The sequence below is a fragment of the Phaethon aethereus genome, assembly GCF_964289735.1.
Source record: "Phaethon aethereus genome assembly, chromosome: 3".
In the NCBI taxonomy this organism is placed as follows: domain Eukaryota; kingdom Metazoa; phylum Chordata; class Aves; order Phaethontiformes; family Phaethontidae; genus Phaethon; species Phaethon aethereus.
This window is the reverse complement of record NC_138576.1, coordinates 103,225,511-103,241,565: the sequence shown is the minus strand read 5'-3', so window position 1 is coordinate 103,241,565 and position 16,055 is coordinate 103,225,511. Positions and strand designations below refer to the sequence as shown.

Below are 16,055 nucleotides of genomic sequence, written 5' to 3'. Positions count from 1 at the left end.
AAATTCAGTTATGCTGATTAGTATTTCTACAGTAACTAGTATTTGAAATGCTTTAAATCAGCACTGCAAAATTCTGCTTGCTCTGCTGAAGACAAATAACTTTTTTGAGTAGAAAATAAAATACTAGCCTTTATTGTGAAAATGAGAGTGAGTATATCTCACATGTGAGCATATTAAGTTGTCATGTTCTTTGTACAAAGGTATCTATATAATAGTCTGTAAGAGCTACTCTTCCCTCTGTCATGGCATTAAAGTTTCCCAGAGCAGACATATAAATAAAAAAATCAGGTCAGTGTGGATTAGAGGTGAATTTCCCCTTGTTGTTTAGAATTACCGGCAGTTGCAGAGAGATTATATGGAGGATGATCACGAACGGGCAGTATCGGTGGCTGCTCTGTCTGTCCAACTCTTCACTGTACCTACTCTGGTGAGTAGTGCCTGTCTTTCTTTTAAAAACTGATAGTTGGCACTCCTTGCCTTTTTTTGCCTCCTTAATAGAACTATGAGCGATTGCAGAGTGATTTTATGAAAGATGACCACGACAGAGAGTTCTCAATTGCTGACCTCTCGATACAGATATTCACAGTGCCTTCTCTTGTAAGTACTAAAAGACCAAAAAAGGAAATCTTTATTTGTTAAAAGCCACTCAAGGTTCTTGAATCAAGACTGCAGATTTCTTTAACATTACTGTGGAAATGCAGGGCACTGCTGCTGCACAGCAATCAGACTGCTTACAGACATTGCTATGGGTTTAGAAGTTAAGGTGTTCAGCATTGCAAAGTTTGAATCTGACTTCCCAGAGTGGGCTGGGTATCTTTGATTTTTCTTTTTACATTTTTCTTTTACCTTTTTTTAGAAAGGTACTTAAATGTTTTTTGAGAGACATACACGTAACATTTAAATTCCTCATCATACTGAGCCACAGTTACTGTTCTTAGAAATCTACATTATGGTTTGCCTGTCACATTTTCAGAGCATACCCTTCTGGTGCAGTTTTATAAATGATCCACTTTATTTTCCAGTCAACACAAATGCAAACAAGAATTGTTTCATGAGATTGCCTACTTCCTTTGGTACTTCTAGACTCGGATAATGCCTTCTTTCAGGTTTCCAGTCAATTTTTGTTAATGGTGCTTCAGGCACTGTTACTTCTCCCAGCTCACTAACTGCTGGTCTTCCAAACAAGCATAAGCTGGTGAGAAACATCTTTTTTTTGCTCCAGTCTCCAAATAAGTCTGTCTGTGTATTACAAACTAGAAAAAATAAACTTTGGAGCTCTACTGGAAACAAAAGCCTGATTTTCTTGATATCCAGAATTGTTTAAAAAATGAATGCTTCTGAATCCTTCCAAATTTAATCAACTTAATTGAGCTTTAAAATTCAGTAGTAGCATGGCAGTTATGACATTGAGCGAAGTTTTTCAGTTTCCTAGGACCTCAGGATTTAGTTTCCATGGTTCAGGGCAATATTGTGTTACCTCTTTTAATTTTGATGCTGTCAATAAGAATGTTGCCAATATTGAGACTTAACAGTTAGACTTAAGCAACTAATATTCAAATGGTTATGGTGGTATTTTTCCTTTGGCAGATGGGATGGTGGAATAGGTGTATTTAATAATATTTTTTTTAAAGGAATTTCTAACATTTCCTTAGAGGAGAGTAACTGCAGTGTCCCTTTTACATGTTTTCTATTTCAAAAGCCTGCAAAAAAATAAAACAAATTGTTTTTAACTGTTTTGTGGAAGGATAGAATAGACATGACATGAAAGTAATTATGATAAGCTTCTAAATATATTTAGAACCATTTGGATTCATTTGTAACAGAATGAATAAGTTGAAGAATGTAAAACCACCCCACCAGTAACATTTTCAAACTGATCTTAGTAATTTAAGAGTCTGAGCTCTTAAGTAACTGAGGTTGCTTGGTTTGAAGGAGGGTAGGTGCTTGTGTTGATGGTGATCATCCCCCACAGTAGCATTTTGGAAACTGTATTTTGGAGTATCATTAGCAACTGTAGAACCCAGAAGCTCTAGTCAACAACCACAGTGTTGTTGCGATAGATCAGAGTGGCCAATCTTCTTGAATCTACCCAATTCTCATGGGATCCGAGAACTGCAAGACTCATCCCATTTACCTTGGAGAACCAACAGAACGGGGTAATTCTGGAAGAGCTCACAAGTAGGAGATGGCAGAAACTTTTTAGTGGCCTCTACTCTTTTGTGGGGTTGGGTTAGGTTAGGTTGGATGTGGAAGACAATCTTCATTGGAAGACAATCTTCATCATCATGCCTGTTGATTTGTTTCCTACAACACTGGGATATATGCAATAGCCCTTGAGGGGAATCATAAGTCATTCCATGTAATTTCCATGTAATTTCCGTGTGGAAATTGCACTATACATTTCCGTGGCAGTTCAGAAGACACACTGTTCACTACAGTGCTTGACAGTTTGTGAACAGAAAGTAGAAGAGCTGTTACTCCCTTAAAGGGTTCATACTTAAATTATAGAAGACAACACATACTTAAAAGGGAGGTACAAGTTAATTATAAGACACATAACATACGTCTCAATGTCATAATTATATAGGTTAGCAAGAGCCTAACCATAACCAAACTTCTGTGCAGAAGGGTTCTGAAGAGAGAGACCTGGATTATGATAATTTCTGGCAAAATTATTTTTTTTCTTCTGTGAATGTTTGGAAGATTGGCTTTCAATATAATCTTCTGTTTTAATTATTGATGTAACTATTTTGTCTAAAAAATCATGTATTTTATAAACTTCATGGTGCAGTGTGAAACTTGTTAGCTGTGTCTGTTAATTACAGCAAATTTCAATGTACTTTGGCATAGGCTCGAATGCTAATAACGGAAGAAAATCTCATGACCACTATCATCAAAACTTTTATGGAACACTTAAGGCACCGTGACATCCAAGGCAGATTTCAGTTTGAACGTTACACTGCTCTGCAAGCTTTCAAATTCAGGCGTGTTCAGAGCCTTATTTTGGATCTCAAGTAAGTATATTAACTATGTGCTAATTTGATGGGGGGTGGGGGGCTGGAATACAAAATTAACACTTGTATATTTCTAATCTACCCAGGTATGTGCTGATAAGTAAGCCAACTGAGTGGTCAGATGATTTGAGGCATAAATTCCTAGAGGGTTTTGATGCCTTCTTAGAATTACTCAAATGTATGCAGGTAAGTATATCTGAGAATTAAAAAATTTTGCAAAAATAAAGCAGGAAGTTAGCTCTCATGATATAAAAATGGGATAAATTTAATGTACTTTGCATTTAATAACTTCAATGTAGTATAACTTTTGGACTTGTCATGTTTTCCTGAAACGTAAAATCTCACCTAACTTTATTTAGTTTGTTGTAGAGGGCAGTAAAAAGAAAGAGTCGTTCAAAAAGAACAATGTCATTTTGGGTGTATTTTGCAGCTGTACAGACAGACAAGACAATTAATTGTGCGAATGAAATCTGGTCTGTATTAACCAACTTTCCCTCATAGGAAGAGCTCCAGTTACTACCTAAGTGTTGAAGAGTTGCTCCTTGTATTGAGGAATACATAGTTCCAGAGATACAAATAGACCTCTTCATTGTGGTTTCTTTTTTTTTCCCCAGCCTTTTCATGTGCTATGTTACCTTAAGAGGAGTATTTTCAAAGCAGTGCAGCTTTTATAAGGGCAAATTGACTATCATCAGTAAGGTAGAAATCAGAATCACTCCCACTCTTCAGTACTTCAGTAGCATACTTTTCTCAGTACTTGGCTTTCATTAGTCTGTTTATGGTAGTCTTTTGAATATATTGTAATCCTCAGATCATGCTGGGTTTTTTTCTTCTTATGCCAAGAGCTGATTTAGGTACTGTAGTACCCGGACTTTAGTTAGTACTTAACTGCATTTAATAGCACATCCCTAGAAAATATATTCAAAAAACAAAATGTGTATGTAACATAGTATATGTATGCAAACATTGTTGTGCTGCTCATAATACTGAAATCTCTGCAGGTGTTAATAATAAATAAATCTCTTATTCAAAACCTTTCTTGTTCCAGTATTATTCTCTTCCAATTCCTGTTTCATTTTCTTGTTACTATTTAGATGCGTATAATTCTTTTTCAGATGGTCCCAAGCTGCTTTTTTCCTGTTGTAGCAAAGATATATTTATAAGGGCAGGTAGCCACTGTCTCACACTTAGGCTAATGTTGTCAATGTATTTCAGTGATATATTGCTGAAATGCTTGATTCTTTTTGTTCTAGGGTATGGATCCAATAACTCGTCAAGTAGGACAACACATAGAAATGGAACCAGAATGGGAAGCAGCATTTACATTGCAAATGAAATTAACACTTGTTATTTCAATGATGCAGGACTGGTGTGCATTAGATGTAAGTTCCTTCTGAATTGGTTTTCGATGTGAATGTGTGAAGAGGGGAAAAAACTCATATATGTATGTAACAATTGACCTAAACACATAACTGCACCGTAAGCCAAGGTCTTTGTCTCTGAGCAAGTGCAAATCTTTGCTGTATTTAAACACATCTTTTATGGCTTGAACTGACCAATTCATTAAGAATGTGGTTAAGCCTTTTAAAAAACACTGCAGAGAGAGTTCTGTCACGTATCTGAAAAGTTGTGATCATCACAACCCTGTCAGGTTACAATTTTCAGAGAGGAGGGAATAGAAGAATAGGCCCTGGATCTACCAAATGCTCCCTGATTATAAACCAGGTTTCTACTCCATAAGTGTTTCAAGGTTCTGGAGTACAGAACTTCAGCATGGTAAAATATGGCTGTGGAACAAATGATCCTAGAATATTTCAACATTCAAGCTGGCTTTAATCTGTCACTGTTAGTTAATGCGCAGGTTTTACTAGCCTAGCATGATCATTGCTCAAAAAGTTCCCATAATATCTGTTACAAAAAAAACCCCAAAAATGCTAGTGGGCTTTTTTCTAATCTGACATACCGGTATGAGTTTAGTAATCTGTGCCCCCTTAATTCAGGTCCTTTTGTTGAATTCCTTATCTTAGTTTCGCAGGACTATTAATGAAGGTAAAAACCTCGAACCCATCAGACTTTTTTATGTTGGCTGTATTATTTTCCAGAGCTTTGGGTTTTTTTCATAATCTCTGTAAACTGCAATCTTTCTTTTAGGAAAAAGTGTTAATTGAAGCTTACAAGAAATGCCTGAATGTGTTGATGCAGTGTCATAGTGGTTTTACTGACGGAGAACAGCCTATTGTTCTCAGTATGTGTGGACATTCAGTTGAGACCATCAGATACTGTGTTTCTCAGGAAAAAGTTAGCATTCATCTCCCCGTTTCACGTTTACTTGCAGGTATGAACTAGTTTAAAAATATTTCAGGAAATGAAAAATGTAGAAATGTGATTTGTATTTGTCTGTACATAAGGAACCACACAACAGTTGTTTTAAAGCCTGAATAGGATGTGTTTCAGCCATTTTCTAGCTGTTTGACAGCTTCTAGGCAAAATGTTCCCAAGCATTGGAGAAGTTGTTATTGTTTCAGGCCTAGGGGAGAGTGTCTCATGCCTCTGGATTTGTCAGTGGGCTGTGTTGTAGGCAGTTACTGCTGCTTTTGCCACTTGAGCGATGCAAAAGAAATGTGACAAAATATGGACTGTAGTTGACTTGAAATATGTTTAGCTGTCAGATTGAATAGACTAATCAAACATTTTGTTAGAGAACAGATTTAGCAAACAGATGTGTCACCAGGAGATTAAGGTATGTCTGTCTTTATATTGTGTCTATCTTGTTCAACAGTTGTGTTGAAAAAAGGTTGGCAAATATTAGTTTACAGAATTGGAAAGTTGTATGATAAAAACAAATTCACAGGTAATGAAGTGAAAAAGGTAATTCTTAGGTAAAATACTATGCATCTCAGAGTCAAATAACTTTGAATGTTTGAATCTTTAAGCAATACCCTTGTACCTTTAAAACAAAGCAAACCAGAACACCCTTCTGTATTTTGTAGGGGCCTTGGTATAGTTCCTGAGGTATTGTATAAACCTCACCCTTTCTATCAATCCTTAGAGGTATCTGTTGTTGATAATTTGTCCTGATAGACCAAGGACTCCTAGCTGCTGCTGAGTGGACATGACAGTCAAAAGAAAGGGAAGAATCTCACTTGTACTGCAAGTTTTAAGCAGATACAGTGGGAAAACTAATTCTTCTAAAATGTATGCTTTGTAATATGTCTCTTCAGGAAATAGCTGTGTAGCTCCAGGATGATAAATGTGTAGACTGACTTGTAGCTGTGTCCAGAAAATGGCCTGGTAGTAAATTAGCTGACCTTTTTTGTCCTATTTGAATAATATAAAATATTTTGTGTAATATTATGTATGTATTTGTTTCATGTATTTATGTAGGCTTGCATGTTTTGCTGAGTAAAACTGAAGTGGCATATAAGTTTCCAGAGCTGCTACCCCTGGTATGTAATTAAATGTAGCATATTCATTAAATATAATTTATGCTGAATGCTAAATTGGTTGTCTAAGTGTAGGATATTATTAAATAAAACAAAGGGCCTTTTTGCTATGAACTCTCTTCTGAGGGACTAACTTTAGTAGATAAAATTACCTCTTAAAAGATTAATATCTAGATATTCATGAGTGGAGCATAAGCAATCAGTATTGCTGTCTTAAGTAACTTAAGACTAGGGTTTAAGGTTTGTATTTTGTTCTTTATGCATTACCTTCTTTTTGTAGTAGAAACTGTTTTTAGGAACTCCTGCCAGGATCTGATTCCTTCTTCTTGGCCTAAGTTCTACGTTTCTTCCCCAGCTGTTTCTTGCTTCTTGCATGTTCTTATTGATGTGCTGTTTCTTGAAGGGGAGGTTAAAAAGAACAAGATAAATGTAAAAGCAGAGAAAACATAACTGGGAGAAGAAATCTCAGTGTCTTTTGAAAGAAAAAATACTTACCTTTTGAATGAAAGCAAGCAAATGACAATGTTATTAAATTGATAGTGTTGACGTTTTAAAACATGAAACCTACTGTCTTTAAGAATAAACTAAACCCCTTGTGGAGTACTTCTGTGGAACAAAGACAGAATGCAAGGCTGGCTAACCATGACTGGATAGATTGTGAATAGGCTTATCAAACTTTTGTAATAAGTGTGTTGGATTTGCTTCTCTTTTGTATCGCTAAAATATTTGAATGATCACAAATATCATCCTCCTTCATTTCAGTCCCATTTTCTTTTATATATATTTCACTGTATATATATAAATATTGCATTTTCTTAATGCAGAGCGAACTTAGCCCACCTATGTTAATAGAACATCCCCTACGATGCCTAGTCCTCTGTGCCCAAGTGCATGCAGGGATGTGGAGAAGAAATGGGTTCTCTCTTGTTAATCAGGTAAGTAGCTGTAGAGACACTGTTTTCTGGTAACTCGCCCGAGATAATTCAGACCTCAAAACCTCCCCTTTCTGTACTGATTTCAGATTTCACTTATGTAAGTCTTATGGGAGGCAATGCAATGTAGGCATTTATACCGGCACTCAGATCATTTGGATATTTGTACTTTTAAACTGGTCTTTGATTTCCTAGTCAGCAGTTGCTTTTTTGCTTCAGGACTGCTACAGTGCTCAGTGAATTTAGTGCTCTGTGCATAAAGAAGTTTTAGTATAATGTGGTTAATGACTCCTAGCCTTTTTACTGTATACTGTCCAACAGCAGCATGAAGTGCAGGATCTTTGGTAAGGCATTCATTACCTTCACATAGAAGTGTGCCAAGTATGAAAATATGCACCATTAAGATACTGTTGCTATTTATGTTTATAAAGTAATTGAAATCCAAAGACCACACACAAGCATTAGAACCAGTGTAGAACTGAGTGTTTCTTGGCTTTTAACTCTTGCACTTCTTTCATACTTCTGGAGAATAGCTCCATCCATCTCTCAACTTATGTTCTCTGTGTTTGTACGAATTAGGTCTTAGGTGTTTCAAGCATAACAACTGTAAAATGGGTACTGTAGTGTCAGTGCTACCTACCAGGGTGATAGTCTAAACTGATTTTTTTCAGCAAGACATAGGTTACAACAGAAGTGGGATTTAGTTCTGTGTGGTTTTAACTTGATTTATTTGCAAGAAACTTCTTTCCCTCCCGCAAGCTCCCATCTTCACTAGATAATTGCAGTGCCTGTGTACTAGGAGGCTGAATTAAGCTGCTCAAATATATTATGTTCTGACACTTCTTGCCTTTTAACCTAAAGGACATCACCTTTATAAGGTGATGTCCTTTATTGTCATTATTAAAGCAAAAGGAGCTCTAGTTATGTACAATTACAGCAGCACCCATATTACTCTAGACACACATCAAATCTGAAATTTCAGCATAGCTTTTGATGTGTTAATTTCCCCTTGTTGTCGGCATCTTGAAGTTAAGAGCCTGGTTTAGTTTAGGTAATATGGCTCCCATGGTCTGGAATTCCTTTCTCTTTCCTTTGGCGATGGAGAGCTCGTGTTCAGCTAGCTCCTTTTGGATATTTTTCCAGAAGACAGGAATGGGCATCTATGTGTGGATTATTAGTATGGGGAAGAGAGGGAAGGCATGCCTACCTCTCTTCCGTCTAATTCTGGTGAGAAATGGTGTGTCTCTAGGGCAAAGTGTAGTATGCTGAAGATTGTTGCCAGTCCCAGGTAGAAACGTGACAGCCCTCTCTATTTTTGCCTTAATTGTGATAGAATCAACCTTTCCCACATTTCAGTGCCAGGTAATGATTGCAGTGTTCCTCCCGCTTGGTGCGGTACTGCTGAGTTCGCTCCCAGGATGGTTCAGGTTAAATATGGTTCTGTCACAGTATTAACATCTTCCTGAAACTGGCAGTACCTGAAAGATTGTAATCTCAAATTAAAGAGCAATTCATGGAGCAAAGAACGAACATTTCCCCAACTGCAATGGCTTTCTCTCCTGTGAATTTCAAACAGTTAATTGTTAAACAAGTAGCTGTATTAAAATGTAGCTCAAAGAGGTCCACAAGATTTTTCCTTCTAAGTGTATGCAATCTAAACGTTAGATGAATACAACCCAGGCAGCAACTATGCTTGTTTTGTGCTGTATAAAAATGCTTTTTGCATACAAATATACTTGTATAATTTTTTCAAATCTCAGATTCATTTTTTCTTTACTAATACTGTATAACAAAGTTTGTTTTTCCAGAATGAAAATAAATTTAGATTAAATATGATGGTTTTTAATTATTGTGGTTTATTTGTTTCAGATTTATTACTACCATAATGTGAAGTGCAGGAGGGAGATGTTTGACAAGGACATAGTAATGCTTCAGGTAACCACATGTACCAGTTTGCATTTTTATCAAGCATTGAGGATATGTGTGCATGTGTGTTTAGCTCCATCGGAACCTTTTAATGACAAGGAAGAAAAGTCAATTTTTGTGCAAGGACTTGTAGTTATTATTGTATCTGTGTCTTTACGGGATAATTTGTAAAGGAAATACTGTTGTAATCCTTGTTTTTTAAATATGCTGTGGAAAGTGCAGAATTTTTTGTGTAACGTGTATGTAATGCTACATTTTCAAGAGTGTAGTATTTTAACTAATAGGTCGTGCTGTACTGGCAGCAGCGTAAGTGTGCAGGTTGTCAGTAATGTACTTAATGTATGTGTTGCCTCTTCTCCCTCCCTTCAAAGTTGGCATCAAAAATACTGGATAGAAAGTGGAACCCCATATAGTAGTTTGATTCTCCCCCTCAGGAAGAGGTTTTACAAATCTGTCAGTCTGCTTAGCTCTGACACAGAGAGGTCTGGTGCATTACTTCTACATTGAGAGTGATGAAAGCTAAAATTTGCAGCTTGGGGTGTGTAGCTCACCTAGAGCGCAACATGTTTTCTCAGAAAATCCCTCAAATCTTCCCTAGAGTTAGCAATACCTAATACGATGCATATGTCCTGAGTTACTTCTGCTTTCAGACATATTTCCCTGAGGCTTGATCTGCCCTTGATTTTTTTTATGATCACCTGCAGCTGCCCATTTGGGTAGACATCCTTCAGTTTTGTTGGAAGTTATTCTGTCTTAAAGATGGTCCCATTGGCAACAATAAACTAACAACAAATATTCATAATTAGATACTTTGTTTAATAAACAGAAAAACATTTTGGCCAGTCATTTTCAGAGATGGCAGTAAATGTTTGTGGCTACGTCGAAACATTAGTAGTATTCTTTCCAGGAAGGATTGGGAAGTCTTGCTAAAGTCTTCAGCTTTTGTTTTGGGGATTGGAATTTGTTTTTAAAATCTTTGTGCTATATACTAAGTGATACTACGCCTTCTAAAAGTTGAATCAGCAGGAACAGGATTGTAGAAACAAAATCAAGCAACCAAAAGTCTTTCACTGAAATATTAGGGATAAAATTAATAATCCTGAATATCTTATGCTTAAAAGAAATTATTGATAATGCATAAGATCCTGCTTGTCAAATGTGTTGTCATTTGTGTTATTGGAGTCCGAAGAGAGGAAACCGAAGTAATTAAATCTTCATGCCCAGGACAGAGGGAGGAATGAATTTCATGAAGAATATACTGTGGACATTGTATACAAATATACAAACGTGCTGTAACACCCAATCTATTTTCTGATTATAATAATTTTTTTCTTTAATAGACAGGTGTGTCTATGATGGATCCAAATCACTTCTTGATGATAATGCTGAGTCGCTTTGAACTGTATCAGATATTTAATACTCCAGACTATGGCAAGAGATTTAGCACAGAAAATACTAACAAGGTATTTTATGTCCTACTGCAATAGAAAATCTGCAATTTTGTTTTCAAAAGTGTATCAGATGCTGTTGTACCAAGACTGTGCAATTTGTTGATTAAAAAAGAAAAACCCATCCTATTTTAATTTAGTTTGACCAGTTTGAAATATGCACAAGTATTTTTACCTGTCAATCTGGTAAATGTCAGAAACTGATGCATAATTTTTGCATTGCTTAAGAAGTTTAAGGGAGTCGTGATCGCATTACAGCATAGCTTAATTTGGGAGTGCTAAGGGTGAAAACAGGCAATGTTTTAAAGCTCTGAAAAAATACTTTCAGCATATGGAATAATTCTTTTACCCTTAATTGCAAAATATAAATTCTTTTTTTGTTTATTTTAATTCAGGATGTTGTTCAACAAAATAACACTCTTATAGAAGAGATGCTATACCTCATTATAATGATTGTTGGTAAGTTCAGAATACATTTGATTAATTTTAAAATTTAGTCTCTTTAATGGTCTGGAATGAGCATTCTTCATTGTAATCTCAAGTTCAGTTCGATTTTGAACTTTCTGTAGTTCTGAATTCTTTCATAGGAGAAAAGCCTTGAAACTATCTTAGATTAGCATAATGAATTTTTGAACACTGGTGAGTGAGCACAAGATTTCACAGAAGAGACTTATTTTCCAGTCTTTTGCTTTAAGTTGCAAAAGAGGAGGAAGGAATGTTTAAAATCCTTCCAAAAAAAGTTATATTTTATTTTTACAGGCGAAAGATTCAGTCCAGGAATAGGACAGGTAAATGCAACAGATGAAATCAAGCGAGAGATCATCCATCAGCTGAGCATCAGGCCAATGGCTCATAGTGAATTGGTGAAGGCATTACCTGAAGATGTAAGTAATTTGGGGGCAGGGGAGTGGAAAGCAGCTTCAGCTTTGTAAGGCTGATTACTGAAAATGTTTATCATGCAAGTTTATGCCACTTAATGTGGAAGGGGGGAACGGGAGTGGCCTGATTATGCTAAGAGTAAGGTTAGCATGAGTACAGATTAATAGTTGTCATGGAGAAGGTAGGAAAGAGCTACAGAAAAAGAAACAACATATGAAAGAGCCAGGAGCCTGAAAGCTTCTTCGGCTCTTTTCTCTTTTTAATACTGTTTCTTATCAGGCCATCTGGCTGGCAGTCTCTGCAGTCTGCTTGTAAACCCTGAATAGACATATGGCATAGTGGGTTGTTGGAGCTATCCAGAAATATAAGCTGTTATATTTTAAAGCCTAACAATAATTGAACAGACATGGAATTGGACAAAATATAATGACTTGTGTACATAAATGTTTCATATGCGTTCAAGCATTCTGATACGAGTGGTTTTGTAGGATAGCAAAGCTTAATCTTTTTTTTAAAGAATATTTTTGAAGTAATCTTTCAAAACATGATTTCTGAAGGCAGTCAGAATTCAAAAGTTAATCTATTGTATTGGTAGTATTTTTAATGATAAATTCTGAAAACTTTTTCATTGTTTCTAAATATTCTAAACTTAAACAATTTGAAAAGTCAAGTTTTAGAGTAGCATTAACGATTTTGTTTTAAATATATTAAGGTTGGACAAAAGAGCAAAGGATATAAGCTAGAGTTCTAAGCTGTATTGTCAGTCTTAAACACTTTTTCCCTGCCCTGTTAACTGCTGTGATTATGTATTGTAGGAAGGGGATGGGAATGTTAAGAGGTAATTTATGTATGAAGGAGTGCTACATATTTTGAGCTGAGTTCTCGTGCCTTTTGCAGTTGTTTTACCATTTTTCAGTGACTTGTATTTTTAGCTTTTGTATATTTATTTCATTTTAATGGCCTAGAAACCAGAAATATTGACTGTTTGCTCCTAAGATACACTGGGTAAGCTGTTACATCCAAGTTTATTCTGACAGGGAAAAACAGTAAAAATTAAGCACTTAAAATGTCATGATTTTTTTTTAAATACTTTTTGCAGAGATTTTATTTCTGAATGCATTTTCATGTTACATGCTTTAGCATTCTCTTGAGTGCCAGTAAAATGGCTTTGTATTGCATTCATTTTGCGTTCTTATCTAGCGTTGTATGATATTTGAATGGGTTTAATCCAAGAACTACAGTAACACACTGTCTTGCACTTTCACTCAATGCAGGAGAACAGAGAGACAGGAATGGAAAGTGTGATTGAAGAAGTGGCATGTTTCAAGTATGTTTCCCTCTCTCCTAATATTTCAGCTTTAAAAATGGAATGTCTACATTAGTGAAAATGAGAGAATAGAAGAAGGGGGGGCTGGGTCATGCTGTTTTCCCCATGGCTTTACTCATGTGCATCATTCTTAATACTGTTACTTATTTGATTTCTAGAATGCCTATTGAGCAGTGGTCTTTAGCTGTTCTAGATAACCTTTTGTGCTTGGATGTTAATAACTAATGAACAGAAGGGTTTTTTTATATATATATTTAAATTTTTATTTTTTTTTTTTTTTTAGGAAACCTGGATTAACAGGCAGAGGGCTCTATGAACTAAAGCCAGAATGTGCCAGGAACTTCAATCTGTATTTCTATCACTTTTCAAGGGCAGAGCAATCAAAGGTACCTAGTAATTTAACTTTCTGGGCTTTATTTCGTGTCAGTTTTGGTTTGCTTTTTTCCAGAGCTTTATTGTGGGAGGAGGTATTATCAGCTGGTTAAAAGTTAAGTTATTTGAGAAGGTTGACAAAATTTGCCCAAGACTTTGGCAGTGATTCCTGTGCCACTGGATCCTGTGCCCTGTACAGAGCTGCTGAAATCAGTGGGGCTTCAGGAGCTCATCTGTGCCCTCTCTTAGGTCTTACTTTACTGAAAATGTTTAAACAATCCATATTTTCACTTACCATTACGGAAATTACCATTTTAGCTCAGACTTGTCTTACAATTTTATGCTAGAAAAAGAATCCAGGCTAACTTAAGATGAAAGATTGATTTTTGAAGATGCAGGCCCTACTTGGCAAGTAGAATGTAAGACAAACTGAAGAGACATAGAAGCTTTCTGTTTTATTTAAGGCTGGGGAAAAGGGGCAAAACCAGTAACAATGTAATAAAGTATGAATGCCTTTTATTAGCTTTATATTTGTACAGGTTTTAAGTAATATTGGCATCATTCTTCTCTTTCAGGCAGAGGAAGCACAAAGAAAGCTGAAAAGACAGAACAGAGAAGATACAGGTATTTATTTTTGAGAGAAGATGGGAGAAGAGGGAAGCATCTGTCAAACTGTGTGTTGCCCTGACACTTAGTGTAACGTCCTGTTCTAGGGCTAGCCAGAAACTGGGGAAAACGTAGCAATTTCCCTTATGTCTCCTTGGTTATAGGCAGGAATCTGATCTGTCATGGAACCAGCCTTCTGAAAGGCTTATTCCTTTGGCTTTTCTGTTACATGCAAGCCATGTTAAATATTATGGCCTGTTATCTGTAATACCGTTTATTAAGCAACTGGATACTGTAGAGGGTTAAGCTGTTTGAAAGCCACATTTTATGTGGCTCTTGCAAATTTTAGAGTTGCTGAAATGTCAAACATGCATTTCCCTTTCAGCACTTCCACCACCAGCTCTTCCTCCTTTCTGCCCACTTTTTGCAAGTCTGGTTAATATTCTGCAGTCTGATGTCATGCTGTGCATTATGGGAACTATACTGCAGTGGGCAGTAGAACACAATGGCTATGCCTGGTCAGAGTCCATGCTGCAAAGGGTATGTTTCCTTATTTAAAATTATGGTTATCCTAAAGGAAGGAATATATATTTTAGCATTTTAGTGGGCTTATAGATTTGGGTTGTTTACTTGGTATGTAACATATCCAGAATACTCTGAATGGGAAATAAATGGTGTTTTCTGATGCACAAGAATAGGGAAGCCCCTCTGCCTCTGATGCCATTTGTTTTTAAAAGTGAATGGAAGACAGAGGTAAGTTTCGAATGGGATGCCCACGAGAGGGAAGAATTCTGCTTGAATCAGTTGAAATAGTGTTTATTGTGGTAGAGAACCAGTTTATCTGAGTTGTTGCATATTAAGTAAAGCACATTGACTTTTTCTAGATGTTCCTTTGCCTGTTTTCAGTTTAGGCTAAATCACTTTAGGAAAAAAAAAATCATAAAAGCACAGAAAAGAATTTTCTAACTTGAAAATGTATCAGTTTGGGGAAACTCAACGGAGCGCTCTGTTCCTCACTATTTATAATGATCTTTAGAAACCTGGAGGGTTACTGTAGATTTTGTTGTCCATGATGGTCATTTTCTGGGGTGTGCTGCCATCAGAGGGCTATTCATATTGGTCAGGATTGTTGGTTTAGTGTCCAAAGCCAAACTTTTCAAAAATACTGATGGATTTTTTAATTATCATTTTGAAATAAAAAACCCAGCTCTGAAACTGAGTATTAATTTTTTGACATTCAGTCTTATTGAGTGTATATTACCTTTTATAGCTAAGCTTAAATTAACATTAGCAATTCTGTATAATACAAGAAAAGTTGAAAATGGAACAACATATCAGTATTACAAATCATAACAAAAATTGACAAATGTAGTCACATTTAGGTAATGTGAGAATGCTGGGCTTTGGAATAACTGTTAGAATAGAATAAGATTTTTTTTTTTTTTTTTTGAAACTGAACTAAAACATGCTCAGCCATTTGAGTACCTCTGTGGTGTTCTCCAAAATGTGCAATTCATTGAGGACCTATCACTTGCTCAGAAACAGTGCTTTGTGTTCACCAGTGCTGTGCACTTGGACTGCATTGTTCCCAAGTTTTAACCACTCTCGTCTTGGAAGCACCACACAGAGGTTGATACAAAACATCTGGAAGAGGTGGCTAGTATCTGATGCAACCTTGTTAGATGTGAGAGATTGAGGAAAAATTGACTGTTACTTATTAAAAAAACTTCAAGACTCAAATCGGGGTTTACCACTTTTTTTTATAGATACTTTAGTTATCTTGGACTGTTGCATTGCAGTTCTGATGCAGATTTTCTGGTCATTACCCATTCCTTACATGGGTTTCAGTGTTGATTCCAGACATTCAGTAATACTTTTTGTCTAGAGCATCCTGCCATTTGTATGGGGTGGCAAAAGTGGTTGATTCAGCATCACAGAATTCACTACCAAGATTTAAGTATTTCAGCTTTAAAATGCCATTCAGACTACTTTAGTGCCAAATAGGGTAATTTCAGTTTTTAAGTTCAAGGCAACTACAGCTTTTTACTGACCTGAAAGTTAGCATTATTTTAAAATGTGTTTCTAGAGTGGTAGAACAAATTTAATTT

At 36.1% G+C, this 16,055-nt stretch overlaps 1 protein-coding gene across 3 annotated transcripts in view; it reads left to right on the top strand.

Moving 5' to 3' along the window:
* Window positions 1-16,055, top strand: part of UBR2 (ubiquitin protein ligase E3 component n-recognin 2) — a gene marked incomplete at both ends in the record, with an annotated part of 56,382 nt that overhangs the window by 21,815 nt on the left and 18,512 nt on the right. For 2 of the 3 annotated variants that reach the window (XM_081998100.1, XM_081998102.1), the window contains 15 exons: window positions 499-597; window positions 2,851-3,014; window positions 3,101-3,200; window positions 4,268-4,396; window positions 5,166-5,349; window positions 6,399-6,460; window positions 7,282-7,392; window positions 9,259-9,324; window positions 10,656-10,778; window positions 11,159-11,222; window positions 11,523-11,647; window positions 12,917-12,969; window positions 13,253-13,355; window positions 13,917-13,965; window positions 14,333-14,487. In XM_081998100.1, the coding sequence (XP_081854226.1) occupies window positions 499-597; window positions 2,851-3,014; window positions 3,101-3,200; window positions 4,268-4,396; window positions 5,166-5,349; window positions 6,399-6,460; window positions 7,282-7,392; window positions 9,259-9,324; window positions 10,656-10,778; window positions 11,159-11,222; window positions 11,523-11,647; window positions 12,917-12,969; window positions 13,253-13,355; window positions 13,917-13,965; window positions 14,333-14,487 (1,587 nt within the window). Of the gene's footprint in view, window positions 1-328; window positions 428-498; window positions 598-2,850; window positions 3,015-3,100; window positions 3,201-4,267; window positions 4,397-5,165; window positions 5,350-6,398; window positions 6,461-7,281; window positions 7,393-9,258; window positions 9,325-10,655; window positions 10,779-11,158; window positions 11,223-11,522; window positions 11,648-12,916; window positions 12,970-13,252; window positions 13,356-13,916; window positions 13,966-14,332; window positions 14,488-16,055 lie in introns of all 3 variants that reach the window. The other variant, XM_081998101.1, reaches the window with a different exon arrangement.